At 65.7% G+C, this 16,759-nt stretch overlaps 1 protein-coding gene across 1 annotated transcript in view; it reads left to right on the top strand.

Moving 5' to 3' along the window:
- The window catches only part of ADGRB1 (adhesion G protein-coupled receptor B1), an 83,131-nt gene that overhangs the window by 6,328 nt on the left and 60,044 nt on the right, over positions 1–16,759 (top strand). The window contains exon 2 of the mRNA XM_079901932.1: positions 5,664–6,655. Coding sequence (XP_079758058.1) covers positions 5,884–6,655 — 772 coding nt within the window. The 5' untranslated portion in view covers positions 5,664–5,883. The remainder of the gene's footprint in view (positions 1–5,663; positions 6,656–16,759) is intronic.

Genomic DNA, 16,759 nt, shown 5'->3' with positions numbered 1-16,759 from the left:
GAGCTCTGCCTGGCCTCCGGCCAGATTCCCCTGGCAGCCCCTGTGCCCAGGCAGGCAGGTAGGCAGGGGAAGGAGGCCTCCCTGCCGGCAGCCCCGCCCCGCCCAGGCGGCCCCTCCCGCCCCGGGGGATACCTCACTGTCAAGCTCCACCTTTCTGCTGTGAGTGGAACATGGCCGGGGCCTCCTTGGGGGAGGCCTGGGGTGCGCCACACGCCAGTCAGGAGGGCTGGGGGCAGGATCTCCGAGCGGCGCCCCCAGCTCTGCTCATGAACGGAGGCTCTGCCTGTCGGCCTGACCTGCCACGGCCCAGGAGGGCGGCCCCCGCTGGGCGGTCAGGTGCCGCCGGGGGGCCTCCCCTGCGTGTTCTCCCAGCCCCACCCGGCCGCCGGCTCCGAGCCGCGGATGCCCACGCGCCCCTCCCCCAGTGCAGCCTTCCCCAGGACACACAGGCGGGCACTGTTCAGAGTGCCGGGCGGGACAACAGAGCGCCTTTTGTGGCTGGTGTCGGGGGATGCCATTGGCGGCCTGGGGTGGGTGGGGAGGGATGGAGGCAGGGCCTGGGTCAGGCCTGTGTGTTGGACAGTTGCGGTGGGGTGGTGGGGGGGTGGTGGTGGGGGGGGAATCCCACGGACTGTGGTGAGGCTGGAGGCTTCTGGAGGCTGATGGGTGGGCATCCAGCCCACGCCCCTGAGGCGCCCAGGGCTTCTGATCGAGGCCAGGGGCTGGATGGTCCCCCGTGCGCAGATACGTCTGGGACGGTGGTGGGAGGAGGGCGCGTCACCCCTCAGCGGGCGGCGACCCTGCCAGCTGTGAAGTGGGGCCGCTGCTGCTCCTGCCTCCTGGGGTCCCGTGTGCGGTCAGCGCTCAGTAACCAGCCACCGTCTCCCTCTCTCGTCGCCGTGACTCCAGATCCCCGTCCTCCGCCTGCCGTGGTCGGCTCTCTGGGGTCCCCCACCCCTCACCCCGAGGCCACCCTGCAGGCTCTGAGAGGCCGCGTGGTAGGTTCGGGGCAGAGGCTGGCCAAAGGGGTGGGGGCCAGACACCAGGAGGGTTTCCCTGCAGCAGGGCAGTTTGGCCCTGAGAAGGTGATGGGAGAGGCGGGGGCCTGAGGGGGCTTGGGTGCTAATTGGCCACCGTCCTTGGGACCCCAAGATGGGCAGGGGGTGATGGATGCCGCAATGACCCAGGTTGGGATATGGGAACCCGAGGACCAGACAGGGGGCCTGCAGCCCCAGGGAGACAGTCCCCCCGTGAGCACCTCTGGAGAGGAGCGACCCGCAGCCTCGCTGGACCCCGGCCCCGAGGCCAGGAGCCTCCTCCAGGCCCCTCACCTGTGGTCGCCAGGCTTGTAGAGTTTGACCCCCAGCGGAGGCCTGGGCGCTGGGTGTGGCCGAGGGGAGCAGGCGTGAGCCAGCCCGGGGGAGCCACAGCCCCAGTCACCTGCACCCAGTGTGGAGCCGGCCTTCTGCCGGCCTGGCCCTTCTCTGAGGCCCTGCCTTGGCCTCCGTGGGGCTCCGTCCTGGCCATGGGCTCCCCCTCCAGGCAAGCACTCCTCTCCCAGCCCCAGTCCCTGTCCCACTGCCCTGCGCGTCCCATGATTAAACGCTGAGCCCTCCTCCTGCTGGGAGCCTTGCACAAGCGTGCTACTACACGTGTGCGTGTGTGCAGACCCAGTGCAGGCACGCACACACATGTGCGCCCACAGAGACGTAGGTGTTTGCACACGCACGTGCGTGCACATGTACGGCACACGTCTACTCCCCCCAGCTCAGCGAGGGTCCCCACCGCCTATGGCCCACATGCTCAAGCTACAGGCCTGGTCACCTCCATGACCCTGTTTGTCCTCTGACCACCCTCCCAGCCCAGACACCACACAAGCCTCCCCCCGGCTCTCCCTGCCTGTGCCCCCTCCCCCATCAGAGGAATCCCCCAGTGAAGGTCGACGCTGTCCCCCTCATCCCGGGACCCTTCCCCAGCACTGCCCCCTCCAGGACACTATCCCTGGGTGCCAGGTGGGGTCAGGGGCTCCCCTGCACTCCCCACCCCGTCTCAGCTCTGCTTGCCCGGGCCTGGGAGGGATTCAACTGGGCGGCCTCCACCACGGCTGTGTGACCTGGGGCCTGACACGGGCGTCCCCCGGACCAAGGCTAGAGGGGACCTCTGAGCCGTTTATCCAAGGCCTTGTTGCAGGGTTTCAGGCAGGCAGTTAATGGGGGTGGAGAGGCCTCAGCCTCTGGAAAGCACCTGTGGGTCTGTTGGGGGCGGGGCGGAGGGCAGGGTGTGGGGTGCGGGCAGGTGGAGGGTGAGTGACCGCTGGCAGGCACGGGAGCTGTCCGTGCTGACGGCCTGGGCCTCCTGCCCAGCTCTGCCCCGAGACCCAGCCAGAAGAGGCAGGGCCAGGCCAGTTCTGTGGCACTCAGACTCGGAGCTGGGGCAGCGTTCTGGCCAGCAGAGCCCTGCCCAAGGCCCGGGAGGCGTAGAGGAGGCCTGGCCCCTGGTGGCCCCAGTGGTCGGCGCTGTGGAACCCTGTGTGAACACCCCATGGGCGGGCCCTGCTAGGCCGTCTCCTGGCCCCAGGAGCCTGTCGAAGGCTCATAGCAGAGCCTCAGTCCCGGGGGTGAGGCGTCCTGAGCTGCCACTTAGCCCCTGTCCCCATGGGCGCCTCCCCAGGGTCCAGGCCAGCAGCGTCGCCTCCACATCGCAGCGCCCAGCCGGGGCCGGGGCCGCTCTCTTCTGCGTCCTGCACATCCTTGCCCTGCCTCCTTCCTCGCCCCCAGGCCAAGCCCTGTGCTGCCGCCCTTCTACGGGGCAGTTCTGAACGGGGCGCTGCCCCGCACCTCATCCTCGCTTCTCCCTCTCGCCCGCTGTGCGGGACCCTGGGCTGGGCCTCGCTCCCCTGACAGGCCCTCAAGGAGCTGAGTGAGCTGGCGTGGATGAGGGCCAGCCAGCAGGGATGCTAGGAGGGCCCCGGCTCGGCCCAGCTCCCGCGGGCCCTGGGACAGGGGCAGGATCAGGGCCGGTTCTGCCGGGCCTAGGGCAGTGCCAGCTCTCAGAGGGCAGGGGCTTTGTGCGGCAGACCTGGGCCCAGACCCTGCCTCAGGCGCCCAGCACCAGCAAGCCCCCACCAAGGTTGTTCGTCTGTGGCCCCCACGTGCCCGTCCGCACAACCGCGCCATAGCAGGGGCCCCAGGATTGCTCCTACGGAGACAGAGTGCCCCGCGCAGGATCGAGCCCAACATTGGTCCCCTCCCCGCCACGAGCCCTGCTTCTCCTGTGCTTTCCCTCCACGCTGGGCCTGGCTGGGACGCCCCTCCAGGCCTGCGAGCCCACAGGGTGGTGGAGGCAGCTGTGCAGCCTTGAGGCTGAGTGTCTGAGACACCTGAGGCCGGGTGTGTGCGCCAGGCTGTACCCACATTCCACACGGGAGGGCTGTGGCGTGGGCCGCCAGGGGCTGGGGTGGGGAGGGGAGAGTGCGGGCCCGGCCTGGGCCATCTCAGGACCGGGCAGGCCCCTCTGGGGAAGGTGCTGTGTTTTGGGGTGGCCTTGACCCCAGGTCAAGGGGGATGAGTCAGAAGGAGTCAGCTGTCGCGTGGCGGGGGTCAGGGTGGTGCTGGGGAAACGCCCGACTGTGATCAAGGTTTCTGCTGGGCTTTGCCGACTTCCACCTGGGATTCTCCGGGGCATCGGAGAGGGTTTGTCCCGGGGCTGGGGCCCCAGCTGGGGGCCTGGTGGCTGCATTAGGTCCCAGCCTGGGACCAAGGGAGGGGGCGCTGCAGCCGGGGCTGGGGTTCAGGTGAGATTTCGGATGCCATGGCCACCCCTGCAGGCAGCCTCCTAGGTCTGGGATTGACTGTGGGACCCTGGCCCCAGCCTCTCGGTTCCCACACATGGCAGTGGGTGGCCAGGGCAGGCGGCTGTGCTATGCTGGCGTCCGAGGCTGGCCCCCGGATGGCCTAGAGGCGCGACCAGAAGAGGGGCTTCCTGGAGGCAGGGGCCAAGTGCAGGGTCTGCATGAGGGGTCTGCAAGTCCTTTCCTCAGGGGACCTGAGCGTTGGCCACTGAAGAGCCCCACAGGGCCGCCCCTGGTGATCCGGAGCCCCTGCCGCGGGCGCCTGCTGCCCCATCTCTGGGTAAACCCGCAGGTCCAGCGCTGACCTCATGCCGGGAGAATGAGGCTGGGAAGCGAGGGCCTTGGCCGAGTCCACGCTGCCATGAGCGGGGCAGCCCGTGTCCAGCCATCCTGGCCAGCCCGAGGCCGCCCACGCCCAGCTCCCTGCTCTGCCGACGAGGCCTGCCAGGAAGGACGCCAGGAGGGGACTGCAGAGCAGTGACCGACCTTGTGTCGCCGGCCAGCTGGGCCCAGGCAGCGAGAAGCAGCGAGTCCCTGTGGGCAGGCGGCTGGCGTGCGCACGGTCGGCGGAGCCGAGGCGCCGGCACCAGGCCAGGCGGGCTGCGGGGGGCTGCCGTGGCTCCCCCCCCTTTGCCCACATGCTCAGCTGCTGCTGCCCGGACGACGCCCAGCAGGGGCTCTGGGGGGAGGGTGGGGAAGCTGAGGTTTAGGCAGAAGGAGCTTTGCAGGGTCCACGTGGAGGCGCGTCAGGACGGGCAGCGTTGGCTCCCCGGGCCCGGGACGGCTCCGCTGTGTCCCTGCTGACCTGGCCCGGGAGCTGCCGCCACCCCAGGTGTGAGCCGGCGGCACGCAGCCAGTGCCCACTCCTGGTGCAGCGCAGGTGACCCCAGGGCCACAAGGTTGGGGTCAATCTGGGGGTGTTCAAGTGTGGGTACTGCCGCCCCCTGCCTGTGACCCCGTCTGAGCCTTGATTTCCTCATCGTGAGATGGGAGGCAGGGAGCGGCCTGGCTAAGTGGGGAGGGGCAGGCCGAAGCCTGGTCCCGGTGGCGGCAGGTGACTCCGGGGCGGGGAGAGGGAGGCTCCCTGGCAGGAACATGGCTGGTGGGCCAAAGGGGGCACCTGAGTGGCTGTGTGAGCAGGAAGGGGGGGCAATAGGAGGTGGGTGGATGTCACAGTCACAGCCAGAGACCCAGAGACGGGGCACCAATCCTACCCTCACCCCCCAAAAACTGGTCACTCCTGCTGTGACGAAGCAGAAGTGGGAGGGGTCTCTGCACCTGCACCGGGCAAGGCCCAGAGGGGCGGGGCTGCAGGGAAGCTGGGCAACGGCAGGAATGACCTGTCTCCTCTGCTCCCCTGCCCTGCTTCCCCTCTGGCTGGGTTTGCAGACGCTTCCCTGAAAGAGGGCTGGAGAGGGGTACGGTCTGAGAGGCCACAGAGGCCCAGGGGCAGAATGGCCTCCGTGGCCGCCCCACGGCAGGCGGTCGGGCCCAGAGACCGTGGAGCCACGCCAGGCTGCCCAGCCAGACGGGCACAGCCGAGGCCCCTGCGGCCTGCGGCCCTGGCCAGGGCAGCCCACCGCTTCCTGCTCAGGCTTGGTGGGGGAGGAGGGGCCCCGGCCCCTGGCTCCTGCCCCTGCAGGTGGACATGCTGGCAGGTGGCAGACAGACAGGTGGGCAGAGCAGGTGCCTGAGAGCGAGGCCAGGGCCTATGTCGGGGGCCCAGAGCCCGGGGCGGGCACTGCCCCCAGCGTGCCAAGTCCCAGCCTCCCCCGGGGGCTCACACGAACCCTCTCTGCTCTTTCTCTTCCAGCTGCTGCTGGCGGCCACAGGCAGGCACTGGGGCCCCGGACGTTAGGAGCCGCCCCTGCCCACTCAGTCGCCTGAAGCCGTCTCCTCCTCCTGCCCTCGCTTGAAGGCCCTGCCCCCGGCCCCGGCCCGCTCCGCTCGCTGCTGCCGGACCCTGGCATGTCAAGGCCTGGCTCGCGCCTGCCTGCCCAGCCGGCGGAACCCTGGCGGCCCCGCGAGCTAGGATGAGGGGCCAGGCCGCCGCCCCGGGCGCCCTCTGGATCCTCGGGCCACTGCTGCTGCTGCTGGGGCACCAGGCGGGCACGGCCGCGGGGACAGACGCGGGGCCCGGGGCCGAGCCGTGCGCCACGCTGGTGCAGGGCAAGTTCTTCGGGTACTTCTCGGCAGCCGCCGTGTTCCCGGCCAACGCCTCGCGCTGCTCCTGGACGCTGCGCAACCCGGACCCGCGCCGCTACACGCTCTACGTGAAGGTGGCCAAGGCGCCCTCCTGCAGCGGCCCCAGCCGCGTCCGCACCTACCAGTTCGACTCCTTCCTGGAGTCCACACGCACCTACCTGGGCGTGGAGAGCTTCGACGAGGTGCTGAGGCTCTGCGACCCCTCGGCGCCCCTGGCCTTCCTGCAGGCCAGCAAGCAGTTTCTGCAGATGCAGCGGCAGCGGCCGCCGCAGGACGACGGCCCCGCGCCCCAGGACGGGCCCCCCGGTCCCAGCGACGACTTCTCTGTGGAGTACCTGGTCGTGGGCAACCGCAACCCCAGCCGGGCCGCCTGCCAGATGCTGTGCCGCTGGCTGGACGCCTGTCTGGCTGGCAGCCGCAGCTCACACCCCTGTGGCATCATGCAGACCCCCTGTGCCTGCCTGGGCGGGGACACCGGCGACCCTGCCTCCGGCTCCCTGGTGCCTCGCGGGGATGTCTGCCTGAGGGACGGCGTGGCTGGTGGCCCCGAGAACTGCCTCACCAGCCTGACCCAGGACCGGGGCGGGGATGGCGCTCCAGGTGAGTGACGGCTAGGAGAGGCCCTGGGGTGGCTCTCTGGGCATACGGTGGGTGGGAAGGGTCTTCTCTGCAGGGCTGCCCTGGCCACCGATCCCCCGAGCACTTCGGGGAAGCCAAGTGCAAAGAGAGAAGTTCTCTGCAGGCTCGCTGAGAATGGGCAGCCTGGGTGCTTGCCTCTGGCCCCCAGGGTGCTGGGGTGCCTGCCTCATGGGTGGTGCTTGCTAAGTGCTCAGGGAAGGGAGGGAGGGATGGAGGGAGGGAGGGAAGGAAGGAAGAGCGGGTCTCATTTCTCCCAGGATGAGGGAGTTTTAGATTCCTGGCTGCGGGGAGGGTCCCTCCCGGTCCCTCCCTTTTCGCAGGCAGGACCATTCTCATGGGCCAGCAGGCTGCTGTGGCCTGTGGCCGGGGTCTGCAGGGGCCTCCTGGGACACGGGAGAAAAAGTGAGCAGAGTGGACTCATGTGGTCAAGGAGATGCAGTGTGGGGCTTGCACTTGGTTACAGCCATGCAAACCGTCAAGCAGCAGCTAGTTACCCAGCGCCTGTGAGGTGTTCTAGGCGCCGGGGACACGCAAGGAAGACAAGAAACAACAAAAACAAAACAAAACAAAACAAAAGCCCCGCTCTCGCTCTCGTGGAGCTGCCTTCTGGGTCTGGGCGGTGTTAAACGGCAAAGCACAAGAAACAGGCACGTCAGGTGGTGATGAAGACACCGCAGGGGGAGGGACCCTGGTGGCGGGGCTGCATGTCACCTGGAGGTCAGGGGGCCATGTTCGAGGTTCTGGGAGGGGTGCGGGTGAGCCCCGTGTGGGTCAGAGGGCAGGGCAGGGCAAAGGTGGGGTTGGGCGTGTGCTCAGCTGGTCCCACCTTCTTAGCAGTTTGGGTTCCTCGGTGAGACGGCCACCTGCACAGGAGGGCGCCATCAGTGGAATGGGACACCGAGCGGGCCCCCTGGCATCGGGCAGGAGGGAGACCCTGTGCGTGCTTGGAGCGGGACGCCCAGGGTGTCTCGAGAGGCTGGGGCCGCGTCAGGGGACAGCTCTTCACCGAACGTGGAGTTTGAGACACCAGACAGCGTGCCAGGCGTCCGGGGCCAGGCTGGGCTGGGCGTTCATGCGGGCAGGTCACCATGAGACCAGGTGACATGGTCCAGGGCTCTTGGTGTCTCCGGAGCCAGTAAGGCCGATGGATTCCTCCGAGTGACGTCTGTAAAGGCATCAGAGAAGCTACGTGGGGTTACAGAGGAAACCAGCTATCCTGGAACATGGTTCTATTCATGGGCCCCGGGCCGTGGATCCCAGATTAGAAACCTCCGTGGAGCGGTGAGCATAGCTGGAGGGGATCAGGAGAGGAGGGAAGAGACGGGCAGCGCCCCGGGAGGTGGAGGCGGTGTGGTGTCCAGGAAGCCGGCAGAAAAGCCCCATCTTCCATCAGTTGTGTCAGGGCCCCCAGCGATGGCGTGGGAGGCTGGGAGGGCTGACCTTCGGGCTGGGCAAGGTAGAGGTCACTGTGACCTTGGCGTGGGCAGACCCCGCAGCGTGGTGGTGGGAGTGGTCCTCAGGGTGTGGCAGGGAGGAGGATGGAGCAGAGATGCCGGGCCGGCGGCTAGTTTGGGAGGTGGGCGGATACAGGAGGACCAGTGGGGCAGCGGCCTGGCCGGACATGTCGCTCAGCCACTCCCCAGTGGTCACCTGCCCCTGAGCCTCAGCGTCTTCGCTGGCAGAGTGCTGAGTGCTTTGAGGGACTCTTCAGTCACCTCAGACCTGATTGCCCTGGGGCCTGGCCCACACTGGAAACCAAAGCGCAAGAGCTGCTCTCTGTTAGCATCTCGGGGCAGTGACCGTGCCGGGTAGATACCTGGTACAGCTGGAGCCGTGTGGAGCTTGCGGGAGAAGGTCAAGGGGACGGGGCTGGTGTGATACATGTGTGGCAAGTGGCAGGAGCTTGTGGTGCTGTGACGTTGGTGCTGGAGGGAGCAGGCCCTGCTGCTGGAGTCGGGTACGGTGGTGGACAGGCCTCCTGGCCGGAGTTTGCATGTTATCATGAGAGCTGAAGGGCCATGGGGGGCTTTAAGCAGAAGGGTGACATCGCTGGGGCTGTACATGCAATGTCTGGCTCAGAGGGGGAATCCGGGGCAGGGACAGGGCACTGCAGGCATCCAGGAGGGAGCAGACGCTGGCCTGGGTGGGAGGAAGCGGGAGGATCTTGGGGGGGGTGGAGCTGACGGACTTGCTGATGCAAATGATGTGGGCGTGGAGGCAGGAGACGGCTGGACCCCTCCCAGGTTTCTGGCCAGGAGTGAGGACCTCGGCCGAGGTGGGGAAGTGGCGGGGAGGACCGGGCTGGGGTGGAAGATCCAGAGGACAGAGCGGGACCTGACCGTGACAGGCCCGTGGGTCATCTGGTGGGAATGTCGTTTGAGAGGGAGCCTGGGACCTGGCGCCCCAGGATAGGACCAGGTCAGGTTCAAATCCCAGCCCGCCCCACACTCGCTGTGTCCCCCGGCCTTGTCTTTCAAATGGAAAGAGTAAAAAGTCTTCTTTTCTTGATTGTTATGAGGAATGAGAACTGGGGTGAAAGTGTTTCTAAGCAGAAGCAACGTCAGTGATGCAATGCCACTATCTGTGTTTACTATGAGGTAGAGGATCTAGAGGGCTTGGGGGGCAAAGAGGCAGACTGGAGGAGCGGAGCTGTTTGGAGACCACAGCTGGGTGCTTCGGGCTTGCACAGAGATTCTGAGAATGGGCATGTTTGGAACTGGTGCTGGAAAGGGGTGGGCAGGCGTGCGTGTGTGTGTGCATGTGCTCATGCGCCCATGTGCATGTGTGTTGCCGCGTGTTACGTGAGCATGTGTGTGTTCGTGCATCCATGTGTACACGTGTGCGTGCGTGCATGTGTGTGTACACGCGGCATGTATTATGTGTTCACATGCACGTTGCCAGTATATGTGCTGTGCGTGCACGGTGTGTGTGTGCGTGTGTGCAGTGCATCGGGCATGTGTGTGAGTCTGTGCATGAGTGTATGGTTGGTGTATACATGTGTGCGTGCCTGTGTGCAGTGCGTCGTGTTTGTGCGCGTGTGCATGTGAGCGTGTGCAGGTGTGCACTTGTGGTATGTACTTGCTGTGTGTGTGTGTGTGTGTGTGTGTGTGTGTGTTAGGCTGGCTCTGTGCGAGCCGATTTCAGCAATCCTGACAAAGCGGAAGTCCAGGCTACGAGGCAGGGCTGGCAGTCTCGTGGAAGACAGTTCGGAGGGCATGAGGGCTGGGGCTGCCACCATGAAGCGAGGAGCTCGACTCTGCGGGGCGGGGGGCACGGGACATGGTCGCCCAGGCCCACAGGCAGCTCAGACCCCGTGCCCATGCCCTGGACTCAGAAGGTCCTGATGCTTCTGAGACCTTGGGAGTAAACCTGATCTTAGTAGTGGCAGTAGCCGCGTTCTGCGTTTTCCTTTGTGCAGGAAGCACCCACATCTCAACCAGTTAGCTCTTGCCAGTTGCCCAGAGATGGCTCCCCAGCGAGGCACCTGCCTCCCTGCCCAAGGCCTTTGCGTGGGCTGCTCCCTGGCCTGGAACGCCCTCCCCGCGTGCCCGCAGGGCCCCTCCCTCGAGTGCTTGCCCGGATAGCACCTTCTCAAGACGCCCTGGCCCTGCTGCGGAAAGCGGCAGCAGCCGCAGCCCTGCTGTCGCCTCACTCTCTCTCCCTCTCCCTCTTTCTCTCTCTTCCCACACGGTATCGCCTGTGAGCACTGGAGAATTTCCTGTGTCCTTATTCTCCGCCCCTGCCAGGATGTACCCACCACAGGGCAGGGGAGTTTGCCCTGCTCTCTGACGAAGCCCCGTGTGTGGACCAGTACCTGGCACACAGCAGGCCCTTGATTAATTCTTGTTGAGTGGAAGGAGGCACAGAGACGTTAAGGCAGCAGCCAGGGTCACACAGCTTGTAAGGGGGAGACAGAGAGCAGAGCCAGCTCTTGGTCACCTGGTGGTCCTGCCTGGGGCTTCTCCTGCAAGAAGGAGAGGATGTGTGTGTGTGTGTTCATGTGTGCGTAGGGGTGGGGTGGTATACGGACCAGAGAGGTCCAGCAGTAATTCAGAAGACACACAGCAGATCCAGACCCCGTATCTTGCCTGCCGAGCCTGTGCCCAGGGAGCTGCGTCCCCTCACGCATGCCAGGGGAGGCTGGGTCAGGCGCGTCCCTCCATAGCCACGGAGCCGGAGCCGGAGCAAGCAGGAGGCCCAGGCCAGCCCGTGGCCCATTTTCAGCCCTGCCCCCGCCCGGCCTGTCCAAATGCCACATGGCCACGTCACGCATCCGACTGGCAAGCGTTCCTCAGGCCAGAGCAACTGTTCCCTCTCCCCTGCCCCGCCGGCTGCCCCTCTGCGCTGCCTGCCTGCTCCCGCGTGCTCTCGGGCTGTCCCTCCTTCCCCCTCCCAGAGTCTCTCTGCGTTTTTCTGCCTCTGGTGAGATGTGCCGTTTCTCTCAAGGGTTGTTTTAAATATTCACGTTTTAATTAAAGAATTTTATTGCAGAAGTGACATGTAAGATAATGAAGAAGCCTCATCCTGAGGGCTGGGGGTGAGCGTGCGTGTGTCTCCTTGTGTGTGTGTGCCCATGTGCCCCCTCCATATGCCTGCATGGGGCGGGGGGTGGGGGGTGGGCTGGAGCCTGAGCGTGTGAGTGTGTGACATCCCGGGCATGTGCTGGGCCGCGATGCCGGCCTGGGGGCCGTGACCTGCCCAAGGCCACACGCCAGGGGAGATGCCGAGCGCTCCACCCGCCTCCTCCAGGCCCCTCGCCTCTCAGCTGGGGCGCCCCTGCCCTGAAACCCCCCCCAAGGGATTTGGAGTCTTTCCAACCCTAAATGCCCCACAACTTCCCTCAGGGGGAGGCTGCGAGCCCTCTCTGGGGCCTGCAGGTTGTGGAGGGGAGCTGGGCTGGGGGGAGGGACGAGTGGGGAATCCCAGGGGGAAGGGCGTGTCTCTGGAGTTTGGGGGCAACTGGGCGCTTGGGGGTGGGGAGCAGGGTCGGGGTGGGAGTAGGAAGGGTTAGGGCCTCCCTGCCAGGACTGGGTTTGTCATCCCAGCCAGGGGAGCTGCGCTTTTGCACAAGGGGCAATTTAGAAAAATCTGGAAAACAAGGTTTCAGGCTCCATTGTAGACAGCCCCCATTCCAGATGGAAATAGCAAGATGTGACCCCATGAAAACAATAAGTACGCACGGGGCATCACCCACAGAGGAACTGCCACGAGCGGCCAGAGCTCACCCCACACCACCCGGTGGCCAGGGAGACTGGAAGCTGTGGCCCTGCTGGGGTCCCACTTCCCTAAAAGGTGGGGAGAAGCGCTGTCGGCCGTATAGCCAAGGCTGAGGGAGGAGAAGAGACCTGCCCAGGTCATCCAGCGCCGAAGGGCAAAGCCAGGTGGGACCCAGCCCTTCGAGCTTGTAACGGGCACCCTTCTTAGGGGGCACCTGCCTGGCTCAGGGAAAGCAGCATTGAGAAAGTGAGCAACCCCGCAGACGGGGCCAAGTCGCCCCTCAGCTTCCCTTCTGTGAAAACAGGGATGGCACAGCTCCTGCTCATAGGGTCTTGGCGCCTCTGCCACGCTTGGAGGAGACCCCCTTGTCCTCCTTCTCTGGCAAGTGGCCCCGTGGGCAGTGGGCACGGCTCTCAGCCCGTCCTGAGATCCAGGGGTGCCTGCGGCAGCTGGGCAGACTGCTGGTCACTCGGGCCCCGATAGTGGGAGCTGCAGGCCTTGGTGAAGGATGCACCAGGTCTGGACCTGTGGAGCCAGGGGCGCTGTGGACTGGGGATTGGGTTGGAGAGGGGCTTCAGGGAGCTGTCCAGTTTCCCTGTGGTCCTCATTTGCACATCCATGTAGGGGGCTGAGAGGAGGAGCCTGCAAGCCGCAGTACACACCTTCACTCGGTGGGGGGTAGGGGTCCGCACAGGGGCTGGACTTCGCCGAGGTGGATGTGCACGGAACCCGGCCTGACGGTCGGGGAAGGGGCGGGGCGGGAATGGGCAGGGGCTGACCCCCCAGCCGGGTGCTGCCTGACCTGCTAGACTGGGGAGACCTCTGCTGGAGGAGACGGGAAGTGCACCGCTCCCCTCCTCCAAAGGGGACCCAGGAGGCGGGAAGGCCCAGCGGGAAGAGGGCCTCCCCCCCAGCGCCCTCATCCCAGCTGACTGAGGGCGCAGGGACCAGGGAGGCCATGGCCTGAAGGCTGGGGCACCGGGGTGGGAAGGGGGCCAGGAGCCCCCCTCTCCGTGTGCTCTCTCTCCTGGGCGGCCAAGGCTGCCTGGCGGCCATTAATTGGCTCTATTCATCCCTTAATGAGATGGAAATGAGGCTTCCAGACAGAGGGGGCATTGAGCCCGGGAAGAATGGCGGCTTCTTTCCGGGCCTGGAGGGGCAGCCCACCCCCCAGCCTTGCCCACTCCTCTGCTGCCCCCTCAAAGCCCACCCGGCCCAGGAGCACCGTGGCCACCCAGGAAAGGGTGGCCTGAGTTCCCCTGTGCCCAGCGCTGCGGGCCCCAGGAGCCCTGCCTGGGTAATTCCCTGGTCGTGGCTGCATTTGCTTGACAAACATTTATCAGGTGTCAGCCGTGGGGGGGACACACGTTAAAAATAAAAATGATAACAGAGATAGCAGCTACCATTAACCGAGTGTTCATCGGTGGTGGGAGTGCGGCCAAGGTCGGATCGGTCCGTGACTGGGATCAGGGCTCAGTATGTGACAGGGGATCAGGGATCCTGTGTCCAGGATCAGAAGGCAATCTGTGAAGAGGATTAAGGCCCAGTGTGTGGTCAGGGTCAGGGCTAGGCCTGGGGGGCAGTCTGTGCTCTGAGCCAGTGGACCCCCTGCCTGGCCTCTCCCGATATGACCCCTCCTCTCCTCCCCCTCCCCCCACCACATCCCCACCCCCTGGGTCACCAAGGTAACCAGCCCTGAAATTGTGGGTGTTTTGGCAGCGGAGGCCTAACCTGAGTCTATCCTGAAAGACTGAGCTCTGCGGCAGTTGCCATGGGAACCAAGTGGCATCCCGCGATTAGCCAGCATGGACACCCTCTCTCTCCCACCCACTTCCAGCTTCCGCGTCACTCAGGCTTCCGCGCGGGGGCTGGGCTGGGGCAGCAAGGGGGGCCAGGCAGGACGTGTCCACTTTGTCCCTGCCGGCAGGCCTGTCTCCCTGGACTCCAGGCCTCCCTGTTCCTTTGTCTCAGTATGACGGGACAGGGTGGCTTCAGCAGGTGAGACCACTGAGGCCTGGAGTGCCAGGCTGGGGGTGGTCCTGGCGGGCAGCCTCTGCCTGGGGGGCAGTGTAGGGGGAGTGCTTGGAATCTGATCATGGGTCCAGTCCCAGCTCCTCTCCTTGTCCGCCCGGTGGGTAACTTGGCCTCCCTGTCTGCACCTGCCAGGTGAGCGTGGTTGCGGGGCTGATGGTCCCCAGAGTGAAGGCACCTAGAGTGGCAGCAGTGAGGGCCCCATATCTGCGCAGCCTCAGGGCGGAGCCGCTCACCAGTCCTGCCCACCAGTCCTGCCGTGTGCACCTGGGGGCTCCCCACCCCCTCCCCTGGGGCCCTGGCCTGTTTGTCTCTCACCCCCAGGGCATGGACATTTCTGTCCACAAGGAAGTCGTATTTGTGTAGCGTCCTCCATACTTCTGGTTCTTACTCAGCCCTGGGGACCCTGGCGCCTGTCTTCTGAGGCTCGGGCCTCCATGCCTCCTCAACTCTAGGGCAGATCCTCCTTCCGGGGGCGGGGGGGGGAATCGCCAGCCCCTGACTGTCTGGACCACCCCTCTTTGAGCCTCAGTTTGCTCTGCTGTAAGTGGGGTGAGCACTTGGTTCCTGGGTGGACTGGGACTCGAGGTTCCTGAGGCATCTGGCACGGAGTGGGGGAGACAGGGGTGGGGGAGTCAGTACTCGCCTGCCCAGGATGCCGCCCTGAGAGCCGGCCTTGAGGGAAGCAACCGTCCTTGAAGGGTGTATGGGCCGGGTCCAACAACCTGGGCGATTCCTGCTCGGCCCCCTCGTAACTGGGGGAGTACGCGCATCCCGTCACTAGGGCAGGCCTCGATCTTCCCATCTGAACAATGGGAGCAGAGAGGCCTCCCTTGTGGGAGCACAAGCCGTCACGCCCAGACCCAGGAAGGGGCTCAGAACCGGGCCCCTCGGCCCCCTGAAGCGAGGGTCCCTGCAAAGCTCAGTCGGGCTCCCACAGAGTGAGACGCTCCTCCCTGGGCCGCCGCTGCACGGCTAGGAACCAAGTGTTACTGCGCGTGCGCGAGGGGCAGAGCCGGGTCCACGCCCACCCCCAGACGACAGCGATTAAGGTCCGAGCCGGCCCCCGCTACGGGTCCCTGTCTGGGTGCGTCGGCCCGCCCACCTGCCCCACCCACCTGCGTGACCCACCAGCATGGCAAGTCTGGAGGACAGGAGGCTTGACTTCTGTGTGCCCTTGGCCCGTTGATGCTCTTCGTCTCTGGGCTCAGGGGGAAGTGAGACGTATGGGAGGGTGGGTTCTGCAAGGGGAGAGAAGATTCCTCAAGGGCTTGGGGGCGTGGAGGGAGAAATGAGCCCCGCCTTCCAAACTGGGGAAATTGGGCTCCCTCCCCCGCCTCCCGTTCATTTGCTTCTGGCGCCCCCTGCTGGTCGGTTCCCAGCACAGGCGCAGGGACCACTGGGAGGGGCTCTGGCACCTTTCAAGCGGCCCTCCACAGACCAGAGCACCTGGACGCCCAAGTTGCTGCCAATCAGAGTTCTCTGGGATCGACTCCGACCCCAGTGACGCCCACACCTGTCGTCGCCCAGCCATTTCTTGCCATTTACCCTCACAGGTGTAAGTCCTAGGAAGTAGTGCCCTCGTCCTCTGGCGAGGGGTGTGAGGCCAGGGCAGGGTGGACTTAACCATCCCATGGTCGTGGGTGCTGGGGCCACCATGTGAACCTGGCCTTTCGGCTCCAGTGCCCACCCTCCAGGATCTGCACAGTCCTCATTCCCACCCTATGTGCTCCCCAGATAAGCCAGCCTCCAGGAGGCATCAGGGACGCTCCTGCTGGGCCAGGTGTGACCTGCCCTCGGCCAGCCTGGCTCCCCTGCTCCAGCCCCGGGTGAGCAGGCAGCATGGGGCAGTGGCCCAGCTCTAGTGCAGCTCCCAGTGCTGGGCCTTGGCAATGCCATCTCCTCGCCTCCTCATACATGGGTGCCGTGTCGGGGGGGCTGGCTGTGTGCAGGGTGCCCGGCGCAAAGTAGGTGCTCGGTGAGGCTGCGTGCCCTTGTTGAGTCTGCCCTGACCCTGCTATGCTGGGAGTGTAGGGGCCCTGGGGTTCTCCAGGACAAATGGGGTGGCGGCACCAGAGTCCCTCGAGGCAGGAGTGATCTGGGCACCTTAAGTGTGGCCTTTGAACAGAAAGCCTGGATGAAGCGGCCCCTTCCTGAGCGAATCAGTGCAGCCTCCAGCTCTGGCCCAAGATGTGTGGCCTCCCTGCTTCTCACCCCTCAATGGCTCCCCAGTACTTTGAGGCTGTCCCTCTTAGTGTCCTTGGTGGCACTGGGGCCACCAAGGGGCTCAGAACTTCAGGGGCACGAGGTCATGATGGTTGGGGGGACGGGGCCGGGATGGAGAAGACCCTTGAGAGGGCTGAAGGAGGGTGGCCATAGGGGCCTGGAGGCCCTCAGCAGCCAGTGTCTGCTGGGTCTGGGGGACGCTCCGTCTGGCGGGGCCCTGGGTGTGAGACCCCACTCGGCTACCAGGGGTGGGACCTCGGTCACCTCTGGTGTCCCTGCGGGAGCTGGGGGAATGAGCACATGGGTCATGGCAGGGGATGGGGGGATGAGCAAACTGAGGCTCAGAGGATACTGGACTGAGGACCATGGGGAGGGGGTTCAGCAGGGCACGAGGCTCGGTGCCAGGCAGGAGAGCCCCTCTGCCCCCAGCCCATCACCCGGCCCTCGATATAAGGCAGCCGTTGGGGTGGGCAGGGGTGTCATTCATTCATTCATTCATTCATTCTCCAGACCCACCTGGGGCTCCAGCTCTGTGTCCAGCCCCACACTGGGGACCTGGATTCAAAGCCAGTGGAGACCCTGGCCCAGGTG

This window comes from Stenella coeruleoalba, assembly GCF_951394435.1.
Source record: "Stenella coeruleoalba genome assembly, chromosome: 17".
Classification (NCBI taxonomy): Eukaryota; Metazoa; Chordata; class Mammalia; order Artiodactyla; family Delphinidae; genus Stenella; species Stenella coeruleoalba.
The sequence above is the reverse complement of the archived record's forward strand: the minus strand, read 5'-3'. Positions and strand labels throughout refer to the sequence as shown.